Raw genomic sequence first — 16863 nt, 5'->3', positions numbered from 1 at the left:
TGTGTGTTCATGTCAACGTCAGGAGGAAGAGGAGCAGAGGTCCATTCAAAGCGACACTGCAGTGTGATTTGAGAGTGAAGCATCGGGCTTTTAGAAAATCATTACTTACCACATTGCTTACTCACACACACACACACTAATTCACTGACACACACTGATGTACAAAGTCTGCCTGCAAGCATGAAGGGAGGGTTTAACCAGTGTGGAGGTTTTTTTTAGGCCGACCCAGATGCTAATACTGTCTTTTTTATTCAAATATTGTTGTTATGAAAGTGATGATAGTCAGTATTTTGTTACTGTATTCATGACCTAGAAGTCTGAGAGCTCATTCAGTTTCTTGTGCATGTTTAGGTCTACTAATCAAAGGAAATATGCTTCACCTTCTTGCTGAGAATTGAGCTGCTAGTTAGCTTAGCTTAGCATACTGTAAAGACCAGAAACAGCCAGCCTGGCTCTGTCCAGCGTCTCTAAAGCTCACTGATGAACATGTTATATCTACATCTGTATGTTCTGCTGTGGTCTGGAGGAGGCGACTGAATGAGAGCTGTTTCTCTTCACGTCGTGTCCGTCCACAGTCGTACTGTAGCTCTGCAGAGGGAGTTGGACTGTCGAGTTGAACAGTCAGACTCTACTTCTTCTCCTTCTCTTGCAGTAGCACCTCAGGGCGACAACACCTGCTCTAATTATTTGAGTCTCCTCCACAGAAATAGGAGTCCAAATGAACTTCTCCACTTGAAAGGCATGTTTTCATTTGCTGCAAATGAAAAAGGAGGATTTCTGGAGAAAGTGGGCGGGTGGAGAGCTGGAGGCTATACGTAGGTTCCTGCCAAGGCTCTGGATGTGTGGCGTGTGTGTGTGTGTGTGTGTGTGTTCATTTATTAACTCATGTGAGTGGTATTGTATGGTCTGATTCAAATGACGCAAATGATCAAAATGTAGTTACCTGTGTGTCCTAATCTGGGACGGAGTGTGAGGAGGAGACGGAGGAACAGGCGGACAGCGCCGGGCCCTGTGAGTGTGTTTTCTGCAGACTGACAGGCTCATACTTGCTCTGAGCTTCTGTCTTTTAGTTGGCTTTAATTAAGAACTTGGAAATTAGTGCCCTGCTGAGTTGAAAAAGAGCACCGTTTAGCTTTTGGCAATACACACCCTTTTGTCATTTCACAATCTGCCTGATTTGGCTCACTTTATTGGACTCGGGAGTAGGTGTGTGTGTGTGTTTGAAATGTTCTCATGTTAGACATTTTTCTTTTTCTTTGTAAACTCTTAGACAATTATATTACACTGCAAGACAAATAATGAGACTGTATATGAACACAAGTCTTTAATTTGTCTGACTGGAACCTGTTACATAGTTCTGTAAATAAACATTTGTTTTATGTTTTTGTCACGTTAGATTTAGATGATAATTAATCTGGAATTATTGTGTTTCCCAAAAAACAAAAGCCTCTGTCCCCAGTGTTAAAGTAGAAGGTTTGAAGTGTGGTGGTTGCTTTGATCAGTCATGTGTTAAGTGTTGAGCTGGTGGATGTTGCCGCCTCCTCTCCCTCCTCTTTGGCCTCCATTCATCCCATTGAGGCTGCATTCATCTGTCTGGAGTCAATAAGGAACAACGCATGATTAACCACACACACACACACACACACACACACACACACACACACACACACACACACACACACACACACACACACTCCATTGACAAACCATTTTCTTTCTCTTTCATACCAAAAGATCAATAAACTCTTTTTTTTTACAATGTGGTAACATTTCAGGGTTTAGTTATTTGTTTCTGCTGACCTCCTGTGGTTTAATATCTCTCCGTGCTGCAGTGATGTAAGAGTGTACTCCAGGTTGTGTTGGTACGCTGTGACATCACTACTGAGTACCAACCACACCCGTCAGTGATTCTGGGTGTAGGTTAGCATTCAACTGTTCACTAACCTTCAGTCACCTCAGTTCAGTCACTTTATTATGAAGATGGGAAACAAACCTGTCGTAAGAAGCAGTTTTTTCTTCTCACTGTGACACCAGTGTAGCACATGAGTCAAGTTAAGTCTGGCTCATTAAACTGATGCTGTCGGTCTCTTTTTGTTTCAGGTGTGGTTCAGCAATCGAAGGGCCAGGTGGCGAAAACAAGCAGGAGCCAATCAGCTAGCAGCATTCAACCACCTGTTGCCGGGTGGATTTCCTCCCACAGGAATGCCGACACTTCCTACATACCAGCTGCCAGAGTCCAGCTACCCAACCAACACTCTGTCCCAAGGTAGAGCTGATAACACATTGAACATGTTAGTGAGGAGCTGCTCCACCACATCCATCCAAAGATATTCCCTCGTTTGATGTTTTGATGATGGTGATGGAGAGAACACGTCGTTCTCCCATCAGTGTTATTGTCCTCACTTCCTGCTGTGCTGAGCTGGTGCTTACTGTGGGGAGTGAAGAGGCAGAGACACCATATATCAACTCCATACATACTTTACTCTCACATAACATCCTGTCTGTGTGAACTGACTGAAATACACATTATGTCTTGCAGTTGCAATCTGCAGCTGGCCTGATCAGTAGTGTGCAATAGCCGTGTTTGGTCAGCACCATAGAGCTGAAAGATAGGACTGTAATGTACAATAACTTGATCATTGCAGCACAATTAGCTGGAGGCCACAGATATCACAACTTTTCCCTTTTGTGGTATGTATATGATATAAAAGTAGAAAGGCAAAACATTTTACTCAATATTGTGTAAAGAGAGAAACAGGCCTGTTGTTATGTAAAAGCAGGAACTAGTTAATAAAATGCTGAACACAAAGGATCAATATGCAGTGTTATACTTCGTTGGATCATCTCTTTGTATCCAGAGCAGAAATATGTCCCAGACTGGTAGCAGGGGAAACAGTTATTAACATGAAGTTGATCTGTGTGGGCTACAGGGAGGTTTTTAGATGGTTCTGAACTATGTGCTGTTGTGTTTTGTTCCTCAGACGGTGGCGGTACAGTCCACCGCCCCCAGCCATTACCTCCGTCAACTATGCACCAGGGTAGTCTGTCCAGCACTGACAGCAGCTCGGCCTACGGTCTGACCTCCAACCGCCATGGCTTCTCCAGCTACTCCGACACCTTTATGAGCTCTGCACCTAATAACCATGTCAACCCTGTCAGCAACGGACTCTCCCCACAGGTAATAACTGATGACTGCTATTATATATATGCACCAGGAGGAGTAGAACTGTTATGCATTAATGTAATCCATCAAGCCTCTGTTACTTCTGAACAACCTCTGTTAGGATGTTGTTTGGACAATCACTTTATTCTCTGTGTGTTCAGTGCAGAGATGGAGGCAGGCAGAGGTGGCTAGCCTCCATCACACCTGGTAACTCCAAACCTTTACATGGTGTCTCTAGCCACTGGTGCATCCTGAAATCTCCCGGGCTTTCTAAGGCAGCGTTCAGACTGACATTAATGCATCCCTCTCGTTTGTTTGAATTGAGCCTGTGTTGACGTAGCAGAACAACAACAGGCTCATCCAGGCTCAACTTTTGCAGGAACACAACGCAGCGTCATCTGGCAGGGTTAGTAGAGGGGGGGACATGTCCTGTGTGTGAGCTTGTTGTTTATGGTCAGGGACTTGGTTGCTTGTTATGTCATCATGTTTATTTCCACACATGTAGTAACAGTAGATTTGTTGGGAGAAATAAGCTTATTAGCAAAAAGTTTTTACATCTGCTGTTACTGAATCAGTGAGGTTAGGTAAATACTTTCAATGTGTAAAAGGAAAAAAGTAATTCATTACATTTTCCATGTAACTTGCTCAATGCTGGTTGTCATAACAGCAGAATAAGTGAAAAACAGCAGCAGCTCGGTCTTTTTAAATACTGTGTAACATGTAACGTGTTATCTTGCTCCATCGTCTCCTTCACTGCACATTTACAAGAAATTGTGACTCAGTTGAAAATAGATGCAACAAACCTTTAATGAATCCAGCACCAATATTTTTCGTTTATTTATCATTTTAAACTGAAATTGACTTTTCATGTGATTAAACTCTTCAGGCCCAAAATTTGACTTTGTTGTTTTGGACCCACAATCCAATTCAGACAATACCAGTGGTGATTTAAGAAGATTTCCACTGACTCTCAGTCAGAAAGTGCTGCTTTATTGCACAGTCCTCTTTGTGAACGGGTTAATTAGAATATTTTACTATGAATTTTGTCCCCCATCTGTAAGTCTGTGCAGTTTCCTAGATTATTCAAGCTCGTGGCTTCTAACAGATTGTAGTGTGAACTTTCAACCAGAAAGATGTTCACTTCAAGGACCAATCCCTTCCAGAAAAATAATCTCACTTACTATTGACTGTGGTCATTAGTTTCAGATGCTGTCAATGAAGGCTCCTCCATTGAATCATAGCTGATATCCAAGCATCATATCCTTTAAGGCCTTAATGCACTGGAAGCGTCTGAAGTGCGTGTTTTGAAGTACACCTATTGTTTTTAATGGCCGAACACGCACTAGAAGCGTCTTGACGCGCTTACTCCGACCTTGTTTTGATTTTTGGAGCATCAAATGCAGACCCTGCAGCCGAAGAAGTCCTTCTGTGTGTATGTTACATTTGGTTTAGTGTAAATGACTCTGCGTAGCTTCTCTTAATACAGAGTAACAGAGTTTTAGGTCAACCTGATCCATTGAGTCTGATTTGTTTTGATTTTTGCTAGACTAAATAAATTTGGATAGTTATGTAAGGCTCTTTGTACTAAATGATAGCAACGGACCTCTTGTTATTTTTCTATTATATATATATATATATATATATATATATATATATACATATTCTTGGTATTCCATTAACAATAATATCCAGTGGATCAGTTACCTGATTTTAGCGGGACAAGACTCACATGGTAATCAGAGGGATCAGGAGAAATCCTGGTCAGGCTGGATCCACTTAAGGCTGATTACTGTTGGTAACTAACAACACTAAACCTTGCTGCAGTTACCCTGCAAGATCAGCCAAGTGTCCTAAAATATCAGATACAGTAGGTGTTGTGAGGAGTGGAGCAGGTGGACCGAGACGCAGGAGACTGCAGGCAACAGGAACAGGTGACTGGACAGAGAATAGATGAGGAGCTGACTGGCTGGGAAAACACTGGGGGCAGAGACGGACTAACGTGGTTGATACAGGGCAGGTGTGAAGGGACGAGCAGGCTGGGGAGGAAAACCAAGAACCCAAAAAACACGAGGAGACAGATGATCTTATCTTTCCTATAAAATAAAATGCAGTAATGTTTCTTCTTCATAACAATCCCTTAAACTAAACACATGCTCCTACAGGTGAGGGGAATGAGGTGATGCAGTGATAGCAGGACAGATGAGAGAGGCATAGTGCATCTAATGTTGAACACTAACTACATACAGACATCACTACTGTGGTGAAATAAGATGCTCATAAGAAACTGACAACTCATGGTATGAATGAGCAGAAGGACTGGATAAATGATGTCCTGATGAAGAGTAACTAAACCATAACCAGCACTGTAGAAGACTCTTATCACATTAAAGCAGTGAGGAAGGAAGTTGTCATGACTGAGATGTGAACTTAGAACCAGACTCACTCAAAGCTGAGAGGAAGATACTCAGAGCCAGACCATGACAGCATCATGACAGTCAGCCGTTACAGTAGCATTAAGTCATCATTGTGATTGTCCACAATACTAGTCTGCTGGACTAGACTTAGTCTATATCTATATATTGAATATATACATATATACACACATGTATGTGTGTGTGTGTGTGTTTGATGATGAAATATGATCCCAGTTTGAGTAAGACATCCATTGGTTTGTCTTTTTATTTACCGTAACCATGATCTTCTTTCCCTGATCTCTATAAACAGATATCTGTGTATGAATGTAGAATCTGTTGGCATTGGGACAAGATTTTGCTACCGGAAACGTTCTGGTTTCTGTTTTAGTCCGCTTGTAGTCCATTTGTAGTCTGTTTGTAGTCCGTTTGTAGTCTGTTTGTAGTCCGTTTGTAGTCCGCTTGTAGTCCGTTTGTAGTCCACTTGTAGACCGCTTGTAGTCCGTTTGTAGTCCACTTGTAGTCCGTTTGTAGTTTGCTTGTAGTCCGCTTGTAGTCCGTTTGTAGTCCGTTTGTAATCCGCTTGTAGTCCGTTTGTAGTCCACTTGTAGTCCGTTTGTAGTCTGCTTGTAGTCCGTTTGTAATCCGCTTGTAGTCCATTTGTAGTCTGCTTGTAGTCCGTTTGTAGTCTGCTTGTAGTCCGCTTGTAGTCCGTTTGTAGTCCGTTTGTAGTCTGCTTGTAGTCCGCTTGTAGTCTGTTTGTAGTCCGTTTGTAGTCCGAGTAGTATTGACCAATCACGTTAGAGCGGGCTTGCAGGTAAACAGTCCGTGTGGAGAGTGAAAGAGGTGGAACACATCAGCTATCATCTGACAGCGATTTAGCTTTTCATTAGCTTGTTGTTTTAATGTATCTGCATTCATAAGCATATATCTGTTTATAGAGATCAGTTGAAATGTTGTCTGGACCGTGTCAAGTTGCTAATCGGACTATAAACAATGACCAGTGCACGGAAGAGAAAGTCTTGGCCCGGATACCCAGATATCTGCTGGCTACAGCGGAACCCCTGAAACATTGTCCGTTGCCCCCAGAGGCCGAATCAGACAGACAGCCGGTGGTCCAAGATTGTTTCTTCACTAACCTCGACCATACTGTTGTTCCCGTGCAGAGATATTAGACAGTGACAGTTTCTGGACATAAAAACATTTTCATTGAACATAATCCAGGGTTTTACAGAATCATCCAGTGTCAATGTTATTGTGTGGTGATAGGGTTAGTGCCATTAAATCACTCATTACTAGACGTAAACACAGCTTGTCTCATTCACAAAGAGCTGGCAGCAGAGACTCTGTCAGTGTGTCCTCCTGAACGGGGAGGAGGGACGGATTCCCCGCGTTCTCCTGTCTTACTCTCTTCAACAATAACCATTCAAAATGAGACTGGACTCGTGTGCTCAGGCAGGAATAGATGACTGGCTCGTATCGATGCACATCACTGGATGAAGAAATTTGATGCACTTAGTCCTAAACACTGGGCAGCCCACCCCAAAAACAAACATGCAGAAAACAAGATTGAAATGCTGTTTACAAAGAGTTCAATTCAACAGCACGTTTGCCTGCAATTACTCTCTTTACATATTTTATTGGCAGTTTTTATTCTGCTCTTCAGAGCTGGTTGACTTTCCTTCCTCCTGTTTTCTTTGATGAGAGGAGAGACGTGAGGATTTGGTGACAAAAAAGAGATTTGCTGTTGTTGCTGGAGAGTTGGTGATAACGGAGCTCTTTCTACAGCACATATGTTTATTAATCGTTGTGTCGAGGCTTAATGCTACAAAAAGAAAGCTGCATATATATCAAGAGCCGTGGCCACCTTCTCCATCCCTAAACAACACAGCACTGGTTTACATCAGGGATTACCACACTGCAGGAACATATACATTCTTCTTATTATTGCTGCACTGACTTACATCTTTTACTTTGTGCTTTAGATGCGACACACAAACTGACTTTACTATTCAATTTAATACAAATATTTAAAAACCAGTGTTAATAAGTGAAAATACCATATAATATAATATCATTCAGAGAATTTAAAACTGTCTACACTGAATTATTGATCAAACTTTTGAAAAAACTGAACCAATTCATTTATATCTCACTACAGACCAAACCGTTGCTTATATACAGTCTTCAGGTTCTAGTGAAATAATGGATACTACATTAAAGTGCTGAGTCTCAGCTTTAATTTGAGTAGATTTACATCAAGATAGAAAGAACTGTGTGAGAGATACGCAGACTCAAGTCCAAACTTCTTGGTGCATGTCAACATTTTCCTGAGAAAAAGGGTGCAGCCAGGTGTGATGTGGAGGAGAGGCTGAATATATTATTAGTGGGAGGAAAACAGAACCAGTAGGTGGAGCTGGGATGAGCTTCAGGTCAGGTTTTATATTAATGGATCAGATCAGAATCGATTGAGGTAGTTGGGCAAGAACAGGACCATGTTAGACTCAATCCAGAGGAAATAATGACCTCACATGTTATCCTAACATATGGATGTTGATGCACACACGGCTGGTTGTCAGGGTATTTTACACACATGGATACACGTCCATGCACAGAACACACTACTGACAATGTTTTGTGACGTGAACGGCAACACTAAACTTACTGCAACAATCCTCTTGACATGAAGGAAAACTATTTTGATTCTCCAAGCTATGTTTGGATTTTATTGAGCTTAATCAAAACGTCAGATGACAGATTTGCTGGAGCTCAGGTTGCATCCTGAAGACAACCACGTTGTTTTATTGATTCTGACTGATCCTGTCGCCATGTCAAATAATGCACAGCCTCTGTGTCAGACACGTATCTACTGTAAACATGTGAAGGACTGGACGTTCTACAAGTTGCTTTGGATCATATTGTTGGTAAGAATCATCCTTAAAAAGATTGTATTTGATGTGCAGTGGATGAAAAAACGACAGCTGAGGCCATGAAATTGCCCTGCGTCTGCGTCTGTGATAAGAGGTGGTCTGGACACAAACACATTTTCATACCAAAATTACTCTGCGCTGCCTAATCAGCAGAAACAGCCTCAGTGCAGGAAATCACCAAACAGGTGCAGAAAATTGCATAAAGACTGAATTAACCCTCAGAGCCCAAAGTGTTCACGAGTAATAAACACATGAAGTCAAACACAATCATCACATGTAACGTTTAGTGTAAAATCCTTTGCAGTCAGCGACTGTCTGAAGTCTTGGACTCTTAGACATCAGGAGACACTTTGTATCTTCTCTGGTGATGTTCTCCCAGACCTTCACTGCAGACTCCTTCAGTTCTGGCTTGTTGTGGACTCTCTGCCTTTGGTCTGGTTGAGATCAGCTGATTGACTGGAGGCCAGTGGAGGATGTTCCACCTCTTTGGTTGCTGTGTTGGTTGTTGGGTTTGTTGTCCTGCTGAATGATGAAATGTGCTCCAGTCAGTTTGGATGCATGTGTAAATTCATCCTGTTGCTTCTGTCAGCAGTGAGCCGTACATGTCTTTACCACAACACAAGCATGTTTGACAGATGAGCTGCTCTACTTTGACTCATCACTTGTTCCTTTTTCTTCACCATGTAAATGATTTTCAGTTCATCCACAACACTTGTGCTCCTCCATCTACCAGCTCCGTGGACATTTTCTAGTTTTCCTGCTCACCTGTTTTTTTTAGAATGAAATCCATCGTTCACTGATAGATTTCTGCTTTTTTCAGCCTTATTATGATCTTCTTCACTTGCACATTCACCTCTTTACTCCTCATATTGACAGACCGCTCCACCTCAGTCTACTTTATTATCCATTATTATATTTCAAACTGAATGTCAGAGTCTGAAGAACAAATATGTGTAAATTTATGTGTAATTGCCCAAATAATTACAGTAACGGCTTCATTTAATATAACAAATATCAGAATTTTCGGGGAACTTGAAAATCAAAATAAGATGAAAAATATTAAAATATTTTAGTGTCTCTCAGAGTATCATTTGTCATCTTACACTCCTTCATCTTCTCTGCATTCTCCTCCTCTTCATCCTCATCTCCTCCTCTGTTTGAACATACGATAAATACAAACAATAACAATGTTAAATCTATTTCAACATTCGGTCGACCGACGGTGTAACCACTGTTCACTCCTCTTCACGTTTAAAGGCGTCACTGTCGCTGTTCAACCAATGATGACCAAAGACAGAAATGATGCTCAGCATCCAGCCAATCAGAATCATGTTCCAGCGCTACTGTTGATAAGTGTAAATAAAACAAAATATGTATTTAACCATGGTGAGAAAACATTGAGATGATGTCATTGGCTGCTGATTGGTTAGAGTAAACTCCCAAACATACATCAGTTAACATGAAACTAAAGTCTGATTATCAGGAAACATTAAATATATTTCAATGTGATGGAGCGATGCAGCCGTTAGAAACATGGCGTCTCTGGTTGGAACATGTCAGTTACTACAAGCACATAGAGTTTATTTATACATGAGGCTGTCAGACATTGTGGAAACGTTTATAACTTTGATGCTACTCAGAAGGAAATTTAAAGGGAGAATCATGTTTGCAGAGATTAAAGTGTAGCTGCTCTGCCAGGACTGAACTATTTCAGCTGCAGTAGATACAAATCTTAAAATGATCCTTCATCATCTCTCGTGCTTTCTCATCTTCTGACGTTTTATTTGTCTCAAACGGTAACATTTTGTGCAGCTTTCAGACATATTTATGAGCTTAAAGCATCCAGCGTTATATGTCAGGACGGAGCACCAACATACCAGTTCACTGTGGAGGAAATCCCGTCAAATTGAAATCAATACAGCTCCAGTATATTCACTTGATTGAAATGCTATTCATCCCTGACATGAAATGCATGTGCAGTGAATGCTGCTGCTGCTGCGTTCACTGTTTATTGTCCTCTCAGTCTTTTCTGAATGGCTCTGAGTTCCAGCTCAAGCTTTTCCATTATGGGTTCACTGCTGTTGACCCTTTCATCATGTTCCCAGGCATTTACATGCGATAACAATGTAGGGGCGAATTTCCTTAGATCCCACTTCAAAATTGCAGGGAGACCATATGCTGTACGTCTGACAGGCAATAATTCAATTTGAAACAGCTATATTGCATTTGGAATGTAATTCACACAAGCCATTTCTGTGCCTCCGCTGAAATTGAATGGGAAAGAATTAGAGGCTGACTTTCATGTGGAGATGGAGAGTGCAGCCAATTCCAAGTCTTATTGACAGAAAGACAAAATGACAGTATGAAACGCCGTCTCTGTGATGGCACTGCATGAGTAAATAGAAACCCTTTTCACAGCTTCATCATCAGCGTTGTTACAACCTCCCTCCTGCCTCAAAAAGCCGCAAAAAATAAAGCGTTTTTTATTTTATTTATTTTTTATTTCAACCACACGTTTTGACAAATTCCCATAAATCTATTTTGCTTTTGAGCCTTCCAAGTGATGAGGAGTTTTTTATTTTTTTTTTCACTCAGACAGCCAGTGATGCCGGATCACTAATCCCTTTTTGTCAGGTCAGACAACTTAGTGACCTGGCACTGAAGATGAAACTATTACTTTCCACAGTGACCCCAACACATCAATGCATCACACCAGTAAAGAAGAACACATTTCTCCTCTCGCTCGCTCTCATTTCCTCTCTGGTTTGTTGTGAGAGGAAGATTTAGCCTGCTTTGGAATGGTGGAGCTCTCTGGCTCGCTATTTGATGTCGGGGTGAGGGAGAGAGAGAGAGAGGGAGAGAGAGCGGGCGAGTAAGGATAGAATAGAGTGGCTTTCAGTGTAGGGGGATCAGAGCTGCTTTGGTTCCCCAGCTCTGTCTCTTTGATCCATATCCCCAGGCCTGCCTGCCTGCCTCGCTAACTCAGGCCTCTGCTCGTGATTCCTGACAACTGTCGGCCTGAGATAAGGAGGTGGGGTGTGGGGATGTGGGGGGGGGGGGCCTCTTCTCACACTGCCCCCCCACCCCCCTGCACCACTACCACATACACGTCCATTAACACAGTAACCAAATTTTAAAAATCAATGACCGAATGTGTTGAATTATAATCAAGAAGCCCGGGCACGGAGCGAGCTGCCAGACAGTGAGGGGGGAAAAATATCTTTGGGTTGTGACACCCCCCCCCCCCACACCAAGCCCCTCCCCCCACATTAAAAAATAAAAACACCCCCCATTCCTGTGCCCGTCCTCCTGCAGCCCCCGACTCACAGTGTGTTGACACGGCTGCGTTCACCTGAATGTCAATGAGTGCGGTGCCTAATATTAGTCTCAGCTGCTATTAAAATTTGTAGTATTAAGCCCTTTGACTGGGCACGCTGTCAACTGGCACACTCCCATGTCAACAAATCAAAAAGGATGAGCGCATATATTTACATCATTCCCATACTGAGGAGGAGAGCAGGGGGATAGCTGTTAATTAGAAATCGGCTGAAAAACAGACTCTGCTTCAGTTTGGCAAGAAGCAAAGCAAGGAGCTTTATTGCAAATAAATAAATAAGAGACCTACTCAAGCAAGATGCCAGAAAGCAGAGGAATTTAAATCATATCCACTAATGGGATGTTGAATGTAGAATCTATTTTTTCTTTATTTCTCCTCTCCTAGAAGCTAAATGGAGCCCAGGCTGCCGTCCGACCCACTGGGTGGCTAGAAAAGTGTTAAAGCACCTCTAGTTCCTGTGAAACTCCAAATTTATCTTATCAGTTTCTACAAACACATGTGCCATGACCACAGAGAATACCTGATTCTGATTGGCCAGAGGAAAAACCCTCACATCTCTGACATAGTGTCCCATCCAGCATTGAAAATGAATTCTCGTACCAGGGTACCAGGTAAATGCGTACGGCTGTCAGATCCTCTCCACAGATGATGTGTGATGCTGCTGCTGCTGCTGCATTCACAATTAAACAGACAAATATAAGGGAATGTGATTTACATTCATCTTGTATGACTAAAACAACCCCAGAGCATGAAGACTGAAGTCTAAAGGTAATAATGACGTCTCTACATCCAAGCTAGATGTGTTCATATACTTCACACTTTCCTGGAAAGCCTCTGATGGAGGTCTGTGTGTGCATTTTAACAATACATAGTCTTTGCATAGTATTGTTATAGTATATATATATATATATATATATATATATAAGCATTTGCAATACTATGTAATGCTTATTACTATAGTACAGAAAAGTACATGATATCACTAGCTGTGAGGTAGAATATGCAGCTCACAGTTTTGTGAAACAAAGAGCAGAATATCCTCTGAAAATAACACAACCTTACATGTGTGACTAAAAATACTGACAATACAAAACCTAACCTACCATCAGTAGTGGTTTCAACCAGAGTATTAAACATTTAATTTGTGAGGAATTGCATGGTGGAAAATGATACGTTGATTAATGTAATGACCGATATTGAAAGGGATCATCTGAGAGGTGAGAGAGTCAGTAAATGTGTAAATGTTGCTGTGATTACTAACACCAGAGCAAAGGTCATCAAACCTCCACAGCAGATGTCACCAGTATGGACCAGTGGGTCACCTGATGGTGATGCTAGATGAAACATCAGGGGGTAATCAACGTGATTATCTTTTGGAGATTGGTATTCATAGAATATCAAGATTTCAGAGGCACAAATTCTCTCAAACGTCCTCTGATGTGCATTAACTGCTGAGGCAGCGAATGTGTCTCATCGTCTTTATGAAGCTGCAAAATAAGATGAACCAACCTGAACAAAGCGGGTACCAGTGCAGGTACAGGACCACACTGCCTGTTTTACAGCTCTAATGGATTTGATGTATTATTCTGTGTCAGTAACTCTGGATACTGGAAGGTAAAGATAATGCAAAGCCAGTATAGATATTTCCACTGCACGTTTCTGTCTGTCTCCGCGAGGCGTTCAGGGCCCAGCTGCCCGCTGGTTCCAGCAGCGCTCTGCCTGTCAGCCTCCAGCTGAGAGCCATCTCTCTGTTTATTTACATGTCATTATGGTAGGAAGAGCAGATATTAACACTGTCAGCTGCTGTTTGACCTGACATCCCTCAGTGGGCCGACCCCCCGCTGCTTGAGCAAACAGCTCCTGCTCGCTTCCATCATCTGCCTTGACCTCAGCCTGCTCTGATAAAGAGCCACTTGGCCTGAAATCATTAAAGGTTACCAGTTAGTTTGGAGGAGATGTAGAGGAGGTAGAGGAGGGGGGAGGCATGGCTGGTGTTAGTGAGGAGCAGAGGATGATTAGAGTAGTGAATACTCCACCAGTTATCTCTCTATAAGCTGTTGGAGTATAAGTGTAACCCTCTCTTGGATGAGAGCCATGAGGAGAGCTTTAACCCTTGCTTAGTGTGAGGCCTTGCAGGAGTGGAATATGTAGCTACTCTTTGTTCTCACATAAAGAAAAAGCCCAGATGTGGATGAACTGGTGCACAAACTGGTTACCTGGAAAGGCTGAATGATCTCCTACTGAAACTGAATCACGTAGCGACACATTTACATTTCAGCAGCAGCAGAGTCTGTTGTTGCTGCTTTTCCTCAAGCAGTGTCTCAGAAAGATGAATACACACAAGAATAGAATTTCTGCACATAAAATAATATTTTATTATAATAAAATATTCAAATAGTCTCAAATAGAGGTGTAATTAAAGCATAGGTAAAGAACAGCGCTGATTGTTACTGTGTTTGACTACAGTCAGTCAATACATTGATCAATTTAAAAAAGAATAAAAACAATCTAAATCAATTCAATTTGAGAATTAATAATTTTGTCTCCTTATTCTGTCTTTAATTATGTCTAAAATAAATGTTTAACAGACTTTGAATTTAACTGTTTGGTATTTTATGTTATTTTATTGCCTATCATGTGCCATTTCAGTTCATTTCCCTCTTTGAAACTTGAATTTAAAGATCTAGAAGCTCTGTGGCACCTAAAACTGAAGTCTTAAGCAGCAGGAGCTCTGATTGGCCAGCTGTTATATGTTGGCAGGAGCCAGCTGTTTTGTGTTATTTTTAAAATGCATCACTTAAATGCTAATTTAACTAATCACATTATAATAGTCTTTTAAAACTGATTAATGTATCAGTTAATTACAATAAAATTAAACACTGTAAATGTCTATAATTATCACTCTGCTGCTCTGAGTTACAGTGACACTGATCTCATTCCCTCATCAATCACAATTATTTCTGCTTTGCTGTTTTTTTTCTATCAGAGTTGAGGTACCATCAGTGAATCTTAACAAAAAGGTCTAGCAGGAAAGGGATGAAACATATGTGCAGGTAGTAGTAAGTTTACTGACAGAAGTTCAATGTTAAATAGAAAAAAAGACAAAGCAGAAGCAGCTGCAGTACATTGAGTATTTTACTGATAACATTAGTGCTGTGGAATAAAAGTCTCTAATACAAAAAGGTTTTAAATGACGACCTGGCTCTCCGTGTGGTTAGGGTAAATAAAGGTCCTGACCACGATTTGACAATTTATAATTTGTCAAATCCAGCAATTAATTTTGTTTAGCTCGACCTTTCTTGTGCTTGTTAACAGCAGTTGACAAAAACTCTCAACTCAAGGTCCAGGAACAAGCTTCTTCCTGAGTTTTGGACCATAGTCAACAGAGGCGGCAGCATCAACCACTTGCTACTCAGACACCTTCAGGACTTTATGACTAAAAGTTGAGATTGACACTTGACCGTTTGATTGAAAGCCTCGGAACATGTGAGTAAGTGGACCTTGAGTTGATTTCAGCTGTCTTGAATGATTTGCTGTTTACAGACTACTGCAACGTTCAAAGACAGTAGTAAAATGTTCCATATCTCATGGTGGTATTCCCCACTTTAACATCACAGCGACGCTCACTCAGGTTCTCATTTAGTTAATCTTATTTCCTCTGATACGTTTCTACAGGATATTTGTCATTGTTGCAGCTCTATATATTTAAATATGTCTTCGTCATAACAAATTGACATTTGATTTATTTTTCATCACTGATGGGGGGGGGTGGGATTTTCAGGATTATGGCCTCTGACGAATAAACACATCTGCTTGAAGTGAAATAGCATTAATCTCATAATCACCTCTGATTGCATCAGATATTCTGCATTCAACGCTGACATGCTCCATGTGCTTTGCAATTACTGTCTGACTTACAATTCAATGGAAGACAGTGATAGATCCTGTATAACGCCAGCAGCATCTCAACATCAGCCTTAATCCCAGCTGCTGCGTCCGCCCACAACACAGGCTCAACCTGACACTTGGAGGTAAATCACAGTGATGTGTTGTAGTGAAAGTTAACATTAACAATAGGTTAACCCTCAATGTTGCATCCATCCATCCATCTGCCGAGTCAGGTGTCAGTGATCATGTTGGACTGCAGCTGGAATCAGTGGACAGGAGCCTGGCTGATACTGGTGGTTTAGACCAGTACTCATATTATGTAGCAGCCAATAGTTTTGGATAAGGTCCCTTTAATTTGGTTATTAAAGAATAGTGACCATCATATGTAGCGAGCGAGACGCCACTCTAACCTTTGTCAGTGTTCTCCGGTGGACAAACTATATATAGAGACTGTTTCTAAATGACCTCCAACACATCTTTGACATTTCTCTGCTGCTATGACTTTGTTTCATATCAGCTGACATAACACACATTATGACCCTGGTGGTATAACGACTCGCCCTTGTCCAACACGTGTTCCCTTTCACACTGGTCCTGTTGGGATAGTGTCCCTGAGATAGAGTTAATCCAAGGAGAAGTGAGTCCTCATCCTTGAAACCTTTTCCCTTGTAAAAGTGAAATAATATGATTAGAGCAGAATGTAAATCCCGCATTTGTGTAGCTTGTCTATCAGTCACGTACACCTGTCCAGCAGTTTTCAGACCGTCTTTTTCATATGTGACAGCAGTAATTCTTGACTGCTTGACAGATAATTCAATCCTCGGTGTGTTTCTGTAGTAAAGACGTCAGAAATCGCTTGTGACTCGTTTTCACTTGTCATGAATTTATTTCCTTTGTGGCAGAAAAACACGTTTCATGAGCCGTCAGAAGGTCCTGCAGGTTAAACAGAGCTAACCAAACACTTCTAGGACTGACAGACTCTAAAAGACACGTGATTAACAGACTCTGAGCAGCCACACACACACACGGCCTTTCATGGTTTTTCACTCACTTGTACGTATGAAAAGTGATGGAAGTAGATTTGTGAAGAACAAAAGAAAGGATGTTGAGAGAGAGGTTTAAACTGTGCCTACT

At 41.5% G+C, this 16863-nt stretch overlaps 1 protein-coding gene and 1 long non-coding RNA gene across 4 annotated transcripts in view; one reads left to right on the top strand and one right to left on the bottom strand.

Moving 5' to 3' along the window:
- Nucleotides 1–16863, top strand: part of LOC137183947 (paired box protein Pax-7-like) — a 65769-nt gene that overhangs the window by 34119 nt on the left and 14787 nt on the right. For all 3 annotated transcript variants that reach the window (XM_067591186.1, XM_067591185.1, XM_067591187.1), the window contains 2 exons: nt 2101–2266; nt 2982–3178. In XM_067591186.1, the coding sequence (XP_067447287.1) occupies nt 2101–2266; nt 2982–3178 (363 nt within the window). The remainder of the gene's footprint in view (nt 1–2100; nt 2267–2981; nt 3179–16863) is intronic.
- On the bottom strand, nt 1310–1918 carry LOC137183950 (uncharacterized). The gene is made up of 2 exons (XR_010928588.1): nt 1801–1918; nt 1310–1593 (listed from the first exon to the last, which is right to left on the bottom strand). It is a non-coding gene; the product is annotated as an uncharacterized lncRNA (long non-coding RNA).

This window comes from Thunnus thynnus, chromosome 6 (assembly GCF_963924715.1).
Source record: "Thunnus thynnus chromosome 6, fThuThy2.1, whole genome shotgun sequence".
Lineage (NCBI taxonomy): Eukaryota > Metazoa > Chordata > Actinopteri > Scombriformes > Scombridae > Thunnus > Thunnus thynnus.
Note: the sequence above shows the minus strand (reverse complement) of the source record. Positions and strands in the feature narration are given on the sequence as shown.